The sequence below is a fragment of the Labrus mixtus genome, chromosome 7 (assembly GCF_963584025.1).
Source record: "Labrus mixtus chromosome 7, fLabMix1.1, whole genome shotgun sequence".
In the NCBI taxonomy this organism is placed as follows: domain Eukaryota; kingdom Metazoa; phylum Chordata; class Actinopteri; order Labriformes; family Labridae; genus Labrus; species Labrus mixtus.
Genome location: NC_083618.1, coordinates 59,412 through 73,608, shown reverse-complemented (window position 1 = coordinate 73,608; position 14,197 = coordinate 59,412). Strand labels below are relative to the sequence as shown.

The window sequence follows — 14,197 nt, the reverse complement described above, 5'->3', positions numbered from 1 at the left end:
TTTTTAGTTAAAACAATAACAAAATTTAAAAATGATAAAAAAGTATATATATAAACATATACATACATAATTATATGTAAAACCCCTACATAAAAGCCAGACTGAATAGGTATGTCTTTAGTTTACGTTGAAAAGTATCAATATTTTCAGCTCCTCTCAGATCCTCAGACTGTTCCAGCGCCTCAGAGCGTAGTGGCTGAAAGCAGCGTCACCAAATGTTTCTGTCTTACTTTGTGGAACAACTAAAAGAGAAGAGCCAGAGGATCTGAGGGGCCGGCCTGGTTCGTAAACTAAAAGCATCTCTGAGATGCAGTCCTGGTTCAAGGCCATGTAGTGTCTTATAGACAATTAAAATAATTTAAAATCAATATGAAAAAGTCACAGGCAGCCAGTGTAAAGATTTTAAAATTGGTGTAATGTGTGCTCTCCTTCTGGTCTTTGTTAGCACTCGTGCTGCTGCGTTTTGAATTAATTGCGACTGATTTATTGTATTCTTTGCTAGACCAGAAAGGAGAGCATTACAGTAGTCTAGCCTGCTAGAAATAAAAGCATGCTTTAGTCTCTGTGTGTTGCTCAGAGAGAGAAATCCAATAGATGAATGAAGCAATGATTGGTCTGATTATTGATCAGATATTTAAAATGCAGAATTGTTTCTGTAGTTAATTTGAAGAATGCAAATATGAACTTTCCAAACAACAACAAGATTATCAACCCAATAATGAATACAAATTTTAAATCAGCTCTCATCTCATCTGTGACTCGTCTATTGTAGATGTATGAGTATAGATTTTGCGTAGTGTTCTTAATGGAAAATGTCCTTGAACTTGTGCAGAATGTTACATTTCTCCATTAGTTCCTGCCATAATCATCATGCCATTTACAGATCAGTTATTTATAACTCCTATTCAGTCTTGGTCTCTTGTGTCAGAAAACTCATTTAGTTTAGGAAAAAAAAAATCTTCAGTCCAGTGAAAGTGGATTAACAAAGCTTCCGCGTTCAAATGTGAGATTTTCCTAAAAATAGGACTTCAATTAGTTTAACACTGCAGCTGCATGTGAGTTTTGCAGACGTCACAAAAGTACACCTTCTTTACGAGAGTATGAGTACAGATTCCACTAGATATGACTCTACTGAAGTTCTACCACAAAGTATCTGTACTTCATTACTTCCACCTCTTGATTACAGAGACAGAGTCTATGCCTGAAATCTTTACTTCTTTAGAATAAACCTCGCACTCACCAAGTGTACTGACCTTATTCAGTGTAAATCTCTATCTCAGTCAAACAATATATTACAGAGTCAATGTTTAAGTTTACCATCAGAACAGGGCACTGCATTTAAGGGTGAATGTTACACCAAAGAAACAGATGAATTTTCCAGGTGATAGGAGGAAAATGAAACGACTGTGGCTGAAAGTTACAAAGCTTTTCCCTCCCTGCACACAGGTGTCTGATCTGAAGGAGGTGGCGGACAAGAAGGACACATTACTGGCTCCCTTAGTGCAGAAGACAGAGAGAGGTGAAAAAGGAGACAAAGGTGAAACTGGATCAAGAGGACCATCTAGTGCAGATGTAAGTATGACTCGCATCTTGAAGTTTAAAAAAAAAAAAAAACCTGATGAAAGATAAAGAAGATAAAGATAAAGATAAACTTTATTGATCCCCCATGGGGGAAATTTTTTCATTACAACAGCTCAAGAAAACAGGAAACAGGAATATAATTGTAAAAAATAACAAGAAGTTAAAAATCAAACATATGTACATCAGTTAAATGAAGGCAGAAAAAATAAAATAATAGAATAATACCAGGTATGTACACAAGACATCCATGTGATAAAAGCAGGTCCAAATGGTGCCCTAATTTTGCATTATTACATGAATGCAACATTGAAACGTATACAATACTACGATTCACATCAAGCAAATGGCCATTTCCTGTGGTGCACCAGGGTGCTCGTGGTTTTCCAGGTGAGAGAGGAACCAAAGGGGACCAAGGAGAGCGAGGTCCTGCTGGACCCTCTGGACCTCCAGGAAGAGCCATAGGAGAGCGAGGTCCAGAGGGACCACGAGGGCCTCCTGGAGAGGCAGGCAAGCCAGGAATACCAGGGGTTCCTGGGAGAGCTGGAGAACTTGGGGAAGCTGGGAGACCTGGGGAAAAGGTACAGATGGGAGTCTGATTCAAATAAAATTGAAATATCATGAAAGAGATCATGCTCATATCGTGTCTTTTTGTTTTTCAGGGGGGTATGGGAGAGAAAGGTGACAAAGGTGAATCTGTAAGTGCTTATGTTACAATTTTTTCTTTGGTCATTCACATCTGTGTATTGAGTAGGCAGACCATAAACAGTAGCCCAATAAATCATTGTTTACCCTAATCGCAAATAAACAATGTGTCTTGAGGAGTTGTGCTATGGCCCCACAGTGTTCTCATCTATAATGACTTGTTACTGCTCTGTTTTATGTGGAACATGTTGGATTTGGGTACTGTGCAAATGATTGGTTGAAGAAACTTTGCTAACCTGTTTACACATTGATTGTTTTAGTTTTTTGCTTATTCATACATTTTTAAGAACAGCTGTTTAGAAGGCAAATTGATGAAGTATTGTGGTCAATGATACATTTCCCTATGGGTACAATTGAATTGTTATGTCATATCATATCGGATCGTATGATATAGTTTTGCTCCTCACTGCTTTGTTTCTTAATATTATGTTTACTATAATCACTTCCACACTGCACTAAGGACATATTGTGCTTTTGTAGGGTAAAATCGGGCCAACAGGACCAGCCGGCCCGGCAGGTCAAAAGGTGAACTTTTTATCTTTTGTCCTTTAGTTCACATTCAGTAGATATAGATAATGAGTTATTTAATATGTTATTGTGCATGATTGTGTAGGGAGCATCTGCTGACTCAGTACTGACAGGTCCACCTGGGGTCAGAGGGCCCCCTGGACTTGCAGGACAAAAGGGAGAGGCTGGCACTGCAGGGATTCCAGGACCGAAAGGAGACCGTGTAAGATGTAGAAATAATACAGTCATATGTCTAAATAAACATCAGGTCAAAGACTAGCAGGTGGTTCTTCTGTCTTACAGGGGTTTGCAGGAACTCGTGGTGATAAAGGGGAAAGGGGGGAGTCTGGAGAACGAGGACGTGACGGATCGCAGGTAAGCTAGCTCTCAGGTGTGATCTAAATTTAGAATATTGTGATGATGATCACAAACTTCTAAAGTGGAAATCAAATGTTCGTACATGACCGTGTTAGCCACATTTTAATTCTACTGTAGTGGCCACACTCTTTAAATACTGTCTTTATAATAATAATAATAATAATGAGTGATCTGTGGTTTTTCATCTCAGGGAACACCAGGTGAACCAGGAAAACCTGGTCTTGATGGGAAGCCGGTAAGTGGGAAGTGCTGGATGTGCCTAAGTTGAGATAGACAATATACTGTGCTATTTATGATCAATATGGTAATGTTTTATTTGATTTGATTTAAATACACTTATGTAACTATTAAGTGAATGATTTGCTCAAAAGAAAACAACATTCTGATGAGAGTAATGATATGAAGATATGTATTTGATAATCTCATCTTTGTCTATTTTGATTAACAGAATTATGCTTTGTAAATTAAAACGCATTAACACATGCTGGTTAGCTTTTTTCAAAATACCAACAGGGCATGAATCCAGGTAACGTGTGAAAAGGTGTCATCTTTTTATTATAATTTATATTTATTTATAATTTTCAGTGATTATGGAAGCCCAAAGGCATCAACTGTATGCATATGTCTGTATGTGATTGCTTGGTTGAGAGCAGGACTAAATGTCAAAGAGGAGAGATGTTTAGCACTTCCTCACACTTTTTGTCTTCCTTCCCTCCATGTTGGAGCAGGGCCCCACAGGGCCCGCTGGTCCTCGAGGCCAACCAGTGAGTAACCAGTAACCCAGCAGATCTTCAGAGCAAACCACTGGGTTGGCTGCGAGTACTAATCATGGAGCTCTCCTTTACCCCTTTGGGCCAAGGCTTCATAGATACTTAGACAGTAACATTTTGCAGCTGCGTGGCTGAAAACTCACTCCCTAACTTCCTCTCTCTCCTGATACGTGCCTTATCTCTGTCCATTTCCTTTTTTGTGTTCTTTCAACACTGCCCCCCCTTTCCTCTGTCCCCCCTGCCCTCCTGTCATCCACCTTCCTCTGTCTTTCATCCTTTCCAGGGCCTGCCTGGGTTCCCCGGAGTTCTAGGCAGACCGGTAGGTTCTCTGCTGCTGCTGGCTGGCATGCTTCAGCTTGGGGGGGGGGGGGGGGGGGGGGTGCTGTGAGAACCGTTTGGTATTAAGTATATAGAAATGGGAGAGGATAGCTTGTATGATGTATCCGAATTTAACAAGATAACAACAACCTATCATCATCGTCACGTACCTACTTCATCACTTTAATCTTAATTCATTTCTTTGGCCGTATCCAGATGAAATCTGAGATAAAAGTCAAAACCATGATCTGTTAATCATGCAACATTAATCATGACCACTTAACCTCACAGAGTCCACTTCAAAGTCAAGAGCTACGTTTAAAGTCAAACATTTGAATATGTAAAAACACAGATTTGCTCGGGGATGAAAGGAAGTCAGCTGATGTCCCAAACTGAAGCCAGCTGCAAGGATCTAATGTACAGAAGGAGAGGGGAAAATTAAATTGGGTGCACTCCAAAAAGTGCTCTGTTGTCGATTTGCTCGATTCACTTGAGTCTGCTTATCGTGCATGCAGCTGTGCCTGCTGTCTGATGTGTGCTTATCCCTCTAATAGCACTGATTTTTCAGAGCTTACCATGTGAGTGTCTCTTTGTTGACATTAGGTGTTTTCGGACCGCAGAAACTTTCTCATAGTTCTAGGAAATGTTATAGCCATTCCCCTTTTTGTATTGATTCTGTATTGCAGGAACTATGAACTATTTTAGTTCTTAAAGTGTCTAGAGGAATCCTTTTAGCTCCTGCTTCAGAGTAGGTACCATAACAGTGCAAATGCAGACAGAAAAAAAGTGTGTGGTTCTCAGGGAACTACTTACTTGATAGTACCTCTTCAAAAAGTCCCCAGAACTGTTTGGTCAGAAAACACCTTTTGTTGATTCTCTGTGTTTATTGTCTAACCTGTTGTCATGAGTCAGTCAGTCGTTTCACTGTTTGTATATGTATGTCACCTTGTAGCTGCACCAGTCACACATCTGTGTTTTATGTTTGTATGTCCTTGTTATCTGATACTGAGAACATAAACTAGCACTCCATCTTTATGTGCTTAAACATATGCATAAATATGTCATGTGTGCAACTTTTTGTAAGCTAACTGCCGTGACTTCTTGGAGTTTAATGTATCACTGTAGGTTGCCAGGTATAGTAATATTGAACCCAAAAAGTAATATCAAACTCATAAAGCTTTCATCTTTATTCATACTATCCGGTAAGATCACATATGAGCATTTCCAAAATTGTCGTAATATTCCTTGAAAACTTGGAGTTTGTTAAGTTTAAACATACTGTGAGGAGTTTTGCTCTGGTTATGAAACAGTTAATTTAATACCAATGCTTTTATATGAACTACAAAAGCAAACTACCCCACCAACAGTAGATAGTGAAAAGGAAACAGGATTAGATTTTGGGTTAGAGAATACCACACACATGTAAAGGAGAGGATTAGAAAACAGATAAGTCTGAGAGAAAAACGGTCAACATTAATTTATACTATATAAACATTTCCAGTTTCCAATTTAGACAGTGTCAAAAATAATTGTTGTTTTAATAGGAATACTCTGTGTCTGACTTGTATTTATCTTCTAGGGAAACCCAGGAGAGCCTGGTGTAAGGGGGCCAACTGTAAGTTCTGCAGCATGCACATATTCATAGATCATCGTTAGCAGCCCCAGGTTACACATTAATGTTTATGTGTTTCAATTAGGGCCCTATGGGTCCCAACGGGCTTCCAGGTCCAGCAGGTGTGAAGGTGAGTTTACAACATGTGCAATGTGCTGCTTTCTTACTGATGTGGACCAACATAATAAAAATATTTGGTTTGTGTTTTTTTCTGCAGGGTAATCAAGGCGAGGCTGGGGTTGGAGTTCAGGTAAAACAGCTTCACTGGTATTTTACATTTTATGAGACAGAGATTCAGCTGCTTTTATACCTAAATAACAGTCTACGCAATGATATTGTATAAAGGTTACAATTGTGTGACTTTATTTCTCCTTCCTGCAGGGTCCTCCAGGTGCCCAAGGGAGCACAGGTCTGCCAGGACCGCCAGGTCCTCCAGGAGCTATAGTAAGTGTCCCCATAAATCACAACCTTTCCTCAGGGAAGAAAAACTGTGTTTGTTTTCCTCATACATTTCACTCATATGTGTGTATTATATTGTGATGCCTTATAACACAGTATATATTTCTCCCTACAGGGTCCACAAGGTCCTCCAGGACTGCCTGGGCAGGTGGTGAGTATGCAATCCTGATCCTACTCCTTCTGTTGTGGCACTGCAGAGCACGACAAGGAAGTGTAAAACTGAAGTCATTTTTAGAGCCTAAGGCGTTTTTATTTATAGCTGAAAATAGGAAGGCAATTAAATAAAAATGCCAAAACATGTGTACCAAACTTCACTTATATATGTTGGCTTCAGCTGTGTTTTGTGTCCAATCTGTTTAACAGCAGGGTACACAACATGTGATTAGTTTTACCTTCAGCTGAATAACCAGCAATCACCTCAACATGTCTCGTACACCACACTGACTCCTTCATTTTGAAGGCTTGTTGAAAAAAAAAGAAGATTATATCTATTAGAACTTAAACAAGAAAAAAGGTTATATTCAAGAGTGTGCATGAACTTTGCTAACTCTGGAGTAGAGAACTTTGCATCTAATTGACACCACTTGCACTGAGAAAGCTAAGCATTCTGTGACATCAAAAAGACGGCTTTGGCTTTTTAATCTTTGTATTTTAAATATTATTATGATTCTGTTTTTACAGATAAAGTACGAATTATAAACTGAAATTGTGCTTCTCCTTAGGGTGAATCGGGTAAACCAGGAGTCCCTGGGAGGGACGGGGTACCTGGTAAAGAAGGACTACCTGGGTTACCAGGAAAGCAGGTGTGTGTGTCTGTGTTTGTGCCCATGTTGTCAACTGTGTGTTTGGTGTTTCCTGTGTGTGCTGTGCCTATATAATGGATAGCGATGTCTTCATTGTGTAATTTGTTCCTCAGGGCATTGCTGGACCTCCAGGCCAGGCAGGCTTAAAAGGAGAGCAGGGAGACAGTGGCCCTCCAGGGAAGGTGAGAACATGGCGTATCTACAGAGCTGCCTCTGGCTTAAAGGATGGTGAATGAAATTGCTTTTTGTGCTTACTTTTATTGGATGTGATCCCAGCTACAGAATGATTTTCTGCCTGAAGTCATTAAAAAATGTCTGTTTGGCTAATATAAGCTTCTTACTGCAAGAGTTTTCGTCTGATGCACAACACTATTGTTGGTGGACTTACTCTTAGGTTCCCTTGAAGAGTCACGACATCTGTAATAAAACAAAAAGTTATTTTGTTTGAAAAACAAATTCAAAAGTATTAGTCAAATAATTTGGTCCCAACTAGACTCTAACATGCTGCACTTGTTTGTCTATCTTATTTTTGATTTTGATATACTTTATTAAGCCCATAATATTATTTGTTTCCACATACATTCCTCCAAAATGCTTACCCTTGTAGTTGTCTAGAAGCCCACTCTGTGATTTGCTGCTAGCTGTCTCTATCTAATTTCATATTTTAACTCAGATATCTGAGTTAGCTGGAATAGAGCAAACCAATAGACTGAGTGGGAGGAATATGACTACAAACAGCTCACCAACAGAAAACCTCAGAATAAATTACATCTGACCTAGTTAAAGTGTGAATCTGTCAGCAGCCAGTGGATTAAATCCAGTCAACACACTTCACAAGGTGTTTAATGGATATCAAATGTAGAAATTGTGTTTCATCAAGGTCAAACACAATACACAGGTGTGGTGGAGTGACAGAAGATCATGCAGACAGGCTCTTATTTCTTATTTCTAAATATGCAACAGACACATACCTCCAACCTTAATAAACTTTAGATTTGGTTAATGAGTTTTGAATGTCCTGGTCAAGTCAGAAAATATCTTAAAAGGTAATATTTGGTCTTCACTCGTTTTTTCATAATGTAGAAAATACCAAAAAACATTTCTCAAATGACCTGTCTGCTGTTACCTTTTACAGTCCTCTCTATCATTCAGTTTCCTGCTAGAATAAAATATTCCCAGCACAAACATCCGATGCCATTTGGTGGGTATTCTGAACTGGGATTAGGCAGTAATGCAAGAACTTCCTCTTCTGCGAGCTGCCACTCTGGGAATTGTCCGTTGTACGACTGATATTGATTGACATTCAAAGAACAAACACTCTGTCGTATATTGACCCAACAAAATTAGTTTTTCACATGTCAGAAACAGATTTGGTCTGTCCAGCTTGTGTCCACATTCCCTCACAAATGGGTCTGTTTAATCTGGTGTGCTGCAGCCCATGAGATTTTTTTTTTTTTCTGCAGAATTGTTGCTAAATGGAGAAAAGCCCCGTGGAGTTCTGTGTGGTGCCCAAAAAACAACCAATCATGGATAAGAATTTTAGCTAAATCCTTGGATCTATTTATGGAATATTGTCTCAAGTGTTGAAGCATTGAACCAGCTTGTTGAGATTGCTCTGGATTTGTAAATCAGAAATAAAAGAGAACGCTTTAAGCCAATGACCTGAGCTTTGATAGTTCAAGCTTTGATTTGTAAAGTCTCATATCCAGGCTAACCTTAAGAACTCATCAAATCATGCATGATCATGCACAATAGACTTCTGATAGGGAGTGAATATTTTGCCCTGCCTTACCATGACATGTTAGCATTGCACAACTATCACTGATTATGTATGCCTGCCAGTTGTTTGTATTTGAGTGACTGCAGACATCTGTTAAGACAGATTGGTTGACAAAATCTGAGCCAACTCAATAAGGATGTTCCTTTAGCATAATTTCAGCTCAGTGAGACTGAAAATGACAGAAGGTCAAAAGCATACATCACGTCTCTAAGACAGGCAAAATCATTTCATCCCTAATCAGACTCATCTCATCTTATAAACCTGTATCTCATTTGAAGTAGCCTCATCTGATCTTGCAAAATGGTATGCACTGTGTCAATGATTTACCATTGTTGCTGGTGCATCACTTCCCCTCTCTCCCCAGCCAAGAGAAATTAAACTGGATGGCCTACAGCACAGCTTTTTGTAATACAGCTCTTGAATAAATCAGATGGGCTGCCAGATTTCATAATCGAAGCATTTTTAAAGGAATTCTGTGACTTGCTTTTTCACCAGATGTGCAACAGCTGTTCGACGGATGAAATGTCATTTGTTTGGTAATATGTAGAAAAGCTTGAAATCTTTTGTTAGGCATCAAAGGCACATGTATAACCTTAAGTTATCATTCTCTTTTTGGTAATGTTTTATCATATTCTCCTTCAAATGCTTCATGTGTTGTTGACGTTAGCTGTTCTAATGCTCTTTTCCTATTTTGCTTTCCTATTATACTCGTTTGTGATTTCGTGTGAAACAAAGGATCACAGGACAGGATAGAGTACTTAATGGTTTCTGGGGCCTTCTCGTTGCCTGTGTTGCAGTCTCTCTCTCTGCTGTTAAAAAGACAATAAAGATGTAGCTACCAGCGTGTCAAATGCTCTGTATTTTGCTGTCACTCCTGCTGTTTGTGTTGTTGACACAAATAGTGATGAGTGTCTCGAACAGCTCCCTCACTGTTGACAGCCTCAGGTTCAGCACCTTGGACAGAGCCGTGATGACACTGTCAGAGAGTTCACGGCTTTGATAAATAACCAGGCAACACTTGTCCATCTATTGGCAGCTCCAGCACTTGATCACACACTCACACATACATGCACAAACACACACAGAAACAAAAACCAAGCGACATTGCACTTCCTATCACCTAAGATGAAGTGACCTGTTTTTATTTCAGTCCCATAAAGAAAAATTTACTCATTCCTGAGAAACACAAGTTGAGTCTTAGAGAGTGAAGAAAAAAGCAACAACTTTGACAAAATGTTCCTGAAATTAAGCCTCATGGGTTTGTGTTTGGAATGGAAAAGTATTGATTCAGAATTATGTGTGTTATTATAAGATTGAGGGGCTTAGATTCCAAAAATGTAATGCAATGATTACATAGTAAGATTTTTTTCTGTCTGTTATCTCTGAATAAGTTTAAGGGGACATATTATGAAAAATCCACTTTTACAGTATTTTTGAACATATATTTGGGTAACCTGAATGTCTACCGACCCACAAAATGTGAAATAAACTCATCCAGTCCTTTGTTTGTAGTCACACAGAAAAGTGGTCGTTTCAATTTGCTCAATCTGTGACGTCACAGTGGGATTCTGGTAAAAGAAATCCCTCCCCTCCCCTGATATCTCCACCCATGGACTCCACCCCCAGCCTAGAACAAAACTTTTGCGCATGTCCGCCATTTTTATTGTCACTACAGAGGATTTATCAATCAATCAATCAATCAATCAATCAATTTTTATTTGTATAGCGTCAACTCATAACAAGTGTTATCTCGAGACACTTTACAAGAAGCAGGTAAAATACCTTACTCTTTGTCTGTTAACATTACAAAAGAGCAGGTAAAAGACCTTACTCATTGTTATGTTACAAAAAGCAGGTAAAAGACCTTACTTATTGCTATGTTACAAAAAGCAGGTAAAAGACCTTACTTATTGCTATGTTACAAAGATCCGGCCTATCCATCATGAGCACTTTAGCAAAGCAGCAAAAGTTACAGTGGTAAGAAAAAACTGTCTTATTAAAAGGCAGAAATCTTCGGCCGGATCCCCGGCTCATGATGAAACAGTCTTCACAGGCCTAGACTGCGCCGGGCTTGGAAAGGGATAGGGGGAGAGATGGGATAAGATGCAGGAAGAGGGATAGGGAGCAAGGGGGTGGGGGGAGGTAGACCGTCCATCAACAATCCGGTGGGGAGGGGAGGGAGTGTGTGTGTGTGGGGGGGGGGGGGGGGTTGTTCTGGCAGGCCGTCAACCAACGATCTGGTGGTTAGTGACTGAGATTTACAGATAGATACATGCAGTAATATGATGTACTGTATATGCACAGAGAGAGAGAGAGAGAGAGAGAGAGAGAGAGGAGCTCAAGGTGCCAGTTCCCCCGGTAGTCTAAGCCTATAGCAGCATAACTAAGAGCTGGTCTACACCAGCACCAGCCCTAACTATAAGATTTATCAAAAAGGAAAGTTTTAAGTCTATTCTTAAAAATACAGACTGTGTCTGCCTCCTGGACCCCGGCTGGAAGGCGGTTCCAGAGGAGAGGAGCCCGATAACTGAAGGCTTTACCCCCCATAGTACACTTAGAGACTGTAGGTACCACTAGTAGGCCTGCATTCTGGGACCGTAATGTTCTCAAGGGGCAGTACGGCACTAGTAGCTCCTTAAGATAAGATGGTGCCTGGCCATTTAGAGCTTTGTAGGTGAGAAGAAGGATCTTGAATTCTATTCTAGACTGTATAGGGAGCCAGTGCAGAGAAGCCAGGACAGGAGTGATGTGGTCCCATTTCCTAGTTCTGGTCAGTACACAAGCTGCAGCGTTCTGGACTAGTTGAAGAGTCTTTAGAGATTTGCCAGAGCACCCTGACTAAAGAGAGTTACAATAATCCAATCTGGAGGTAACAAATGCATGAACTAGTTTTTCTGCATCATTTTGCGACAGGATATTCCTGATCTTGGATATATTACGAAGGTGAAAGTAGGCTGTTCTTGAAACTTGACTGATGTGAGAGCTAAAAGACATATCTTGATCAAAAAGAACTCCTAGATTCCTAACAGTGGTGCTAGATGCCAGGCTGATGTCACTAAGGACAGTCAAATCACTAGAAAAAGTCTTAGGGCCTAGCACAATAACTTCAGTCTTGTCTGAGTTAAATAGCAAAAAAAATCTGGTCATCCAGGTCCTAATGTCCTTAAGGCACGTTTCTAGCTGACATAACTGACTGGTGCCATCGGGCTTCATTGATACATAAAGCTGAGTATCATCTGCATAACAATGAAACTGTATGGAGTGTTTCCTCATAATATTTCCCAGAGGAACCATATATAATGTAAAGAGAATTGGTCCAAACACTGAACCTTGTGGGACTCCATGGCAAACTTTAGTGTGCATAGAGGACTCATCATTAACATGTACAAACTGAGATCGGTCTGATAAGTAGGATTCAAACCAACTTAAAGCAGTCCCTGTAATTCCAAGTAAATGTTCTAGTCTGTATAATAGGTCTGATGGTCAATGGTGTCAAAAGCAGCACTAAGATCTAACAAGACGAGCACAGACAGAAGTCCCCTGTCTGAAGCTAGAAGTAGATCGTTTGTAACTTTAACTAGTGCAGTCTCAGTGCTATGGTGGACTCTAAATCCTGACTGAAACTCCTCAAATAAACAGTTGTCATGGAGAAAGTCACACAGCTGATTAGCTACCACCTTCTCCAGGATCTTCGAGAAAAAAGGAAGGTTGGATATAGGCCTATAGCTAGCTAGAGTTCCTGAATCTAGAGTAGGCTTTTTAAGTAGATGTTTGATTTCCGCTACTTTAAATGTCTGTGGTACATAGCCTGCCAGTAAAGACATATTGATCATATCTAATATAGAGTTGCTAACTAAGGGAAAGACTTCCTTAAACAGCTTGGTTGGGATTGGGTCCAAAAGACAGGTTGACGGTTTCGACGTAGAAAAAATGGAATATAGCTCTGAAAGGTTGATTGGAGAAAAACAGTCGAGACTAATATCTGGTCCTGGAACTGTCTCTGCCGTATCAGACGTATCTGCACCAGGTAAGGGCAGGATGATGTCTACTGGGAAAACTCAGGGGGGGGGGGGGGTCATTGCATTTAAAGAGACACACACACCAAAACGGAGCGTTCTGAGAGACCTGGTTTATACAGGGTCACAAACCTCCTCTGGTGCTTGATTCATGTTATATTTTGACCAAAGCACAGCACAGATGTTTCATTTAGACCACAGGGGACTGTTTGAAAAGGTTAGAAAAGGGCTATAATATGTCCTCTTTAAGGCTCTTGACCTTTAACATCTGGAAATCTAATGGTAGGCTAGGTATACTAAAGCTTGTATGTATGTTTACATCTATTCATGAATGAGAGCCCATGCTGTATCGCACAAGCCATTACTTTAATTTCCTCTCTTTTTCTTTCCTCTGACAGGCCGTCGCTGGACCCCCTGGACCCAAAGGAGAACGGGTGAGTCACCTTTGTTTAACAATGAGGTAGCTATATAAATCTTTTTTATACTGTGCCGTTGACAGCGGAGACATTATGTTTGCAGGTTGTTTCCAGTCTTTTCATCTTCCATCTGTACAGACATATGTACGGCCTTATCGTTTTTGTTACACAATAAGTCAGATAACCCTTAAGATAAACACAAATTTCAACTCGGACTAAAGAATGAACTGATAAGAGTTTCAGGGTCATTGGGACTTCATGTCTGTCCTATTCCATAAACTAGAACCTCAGCACTGCCACTTTTATTATACCATGTTTTTTATTATTTGTTTTATTTGTCCAAGGAACTCTGCCGTCCACTATCAATTCATTGTAAATATCCCATCGGTCCACACGTTCAAAGCTGTTCATACATAAATATACCTGCAGTTTGACTGGTCATTGACTGGTCTTTAAAGCTCAAATGCTAAATCAAAGTATTAAATGTAGCTGTACACGCTCAGTTATTGCAGCCTAGTCAATAAGTGAAAGCCTAAAATAAGAATGTATACAATGAAGCAGACTCATATGACATGGATTTGGTTGTTGCAGGGTCTGGCTGGCCAAACGCTGCCAGGTGTGACGGGGGAGAGAGGTCTATCTGGAGAAAAGGTGAGTCTGGACAAACCAGCAGAAGTTAATTCCCAGTCAGAGACAAAACGTTTTTTTTTATCATGTGATTTATGCGGTCTTTTAGGGTACCAGGGGAGATAAAGGTAGTGCTGGTTCCAAAGGAGAGAGAGTGAGTACCATCATACTCCACTTAAAAAAAAAAAAAATATTGTTCAAAGTGTCAATCAAACAACATGTTTTTAT

The 14,197-nt window shown here is 39.9% G+C and overlaps 1 protein-coding gene across 1 annotated transcript in view; it reads left to right on the top strand.

Moving 5' to 3' along the window:
* Positions 1–14,197, top strand: part of col7a1 (collagen, type VII, alpha 1) — a 63,283-nt gene that overhangs the window by 31,747 nt on the left and 17,339 nt on the right. Inside the window, exons 73-90 of the mRNA XM_061041892.1 lie at positions 1,447–1,572; positions 1,950–2,159; positions 2,241–2,276; positions 2,764–2,808; positions 2,897–3,013; positions 3,094–3,165; positions 3,359–3,403; positions 3,897–3,932; positions 5,836–5,871; positions 5,954–5,998; positions 6,086–6,118; positions 6,250–6,312; positions 6,443–6,478; positions 7,050–7,130; positions 7,244–7,312; positions 13,325–13,360; positions 13,934–13,993; positions 14,079–14,123. Coding sequence (XP_060897875.1) covers positions 1,447–1,572; positions 1,950–2,159; positions 2,241–2,276; positions 2,764–2,808; positions 2,897–3,013; positions 3,094–3,165; positions 3,359–3,403; positions 3,897–3,932; positions 5,836–5,871; positions 5,954–5,998; positions 6,086–6,118; positions 6,250–6,312; positions 6,443–6,478; positions 7,050–7,130; positions 7,244–7,312; positions 13,325–13,360; positions 13,934–13,993; positions 14,079–14,123 — 1,191 coding nt within the window. The remainder of the gene's footprint in view (positions 1–1,446; positions 1,573–1,949; positions 2,160–2,240; positions 2,277–2,763; positions 2,809–2,896; positions 3,014–3,093; positions 3,166–3,358; positions 3,404–3,896; positions 3,933–5,835; positions 5,872–5,953; positions 5,999–6,085; positions 6,119–6,249; positions 6,313–6,442; positions 6,479–7,049; positions 7,131–7,243; positions 7,313–13,324; positions 13,361–13,933; positions 13,994–14,078; positions 14,124–14,197) is intronic.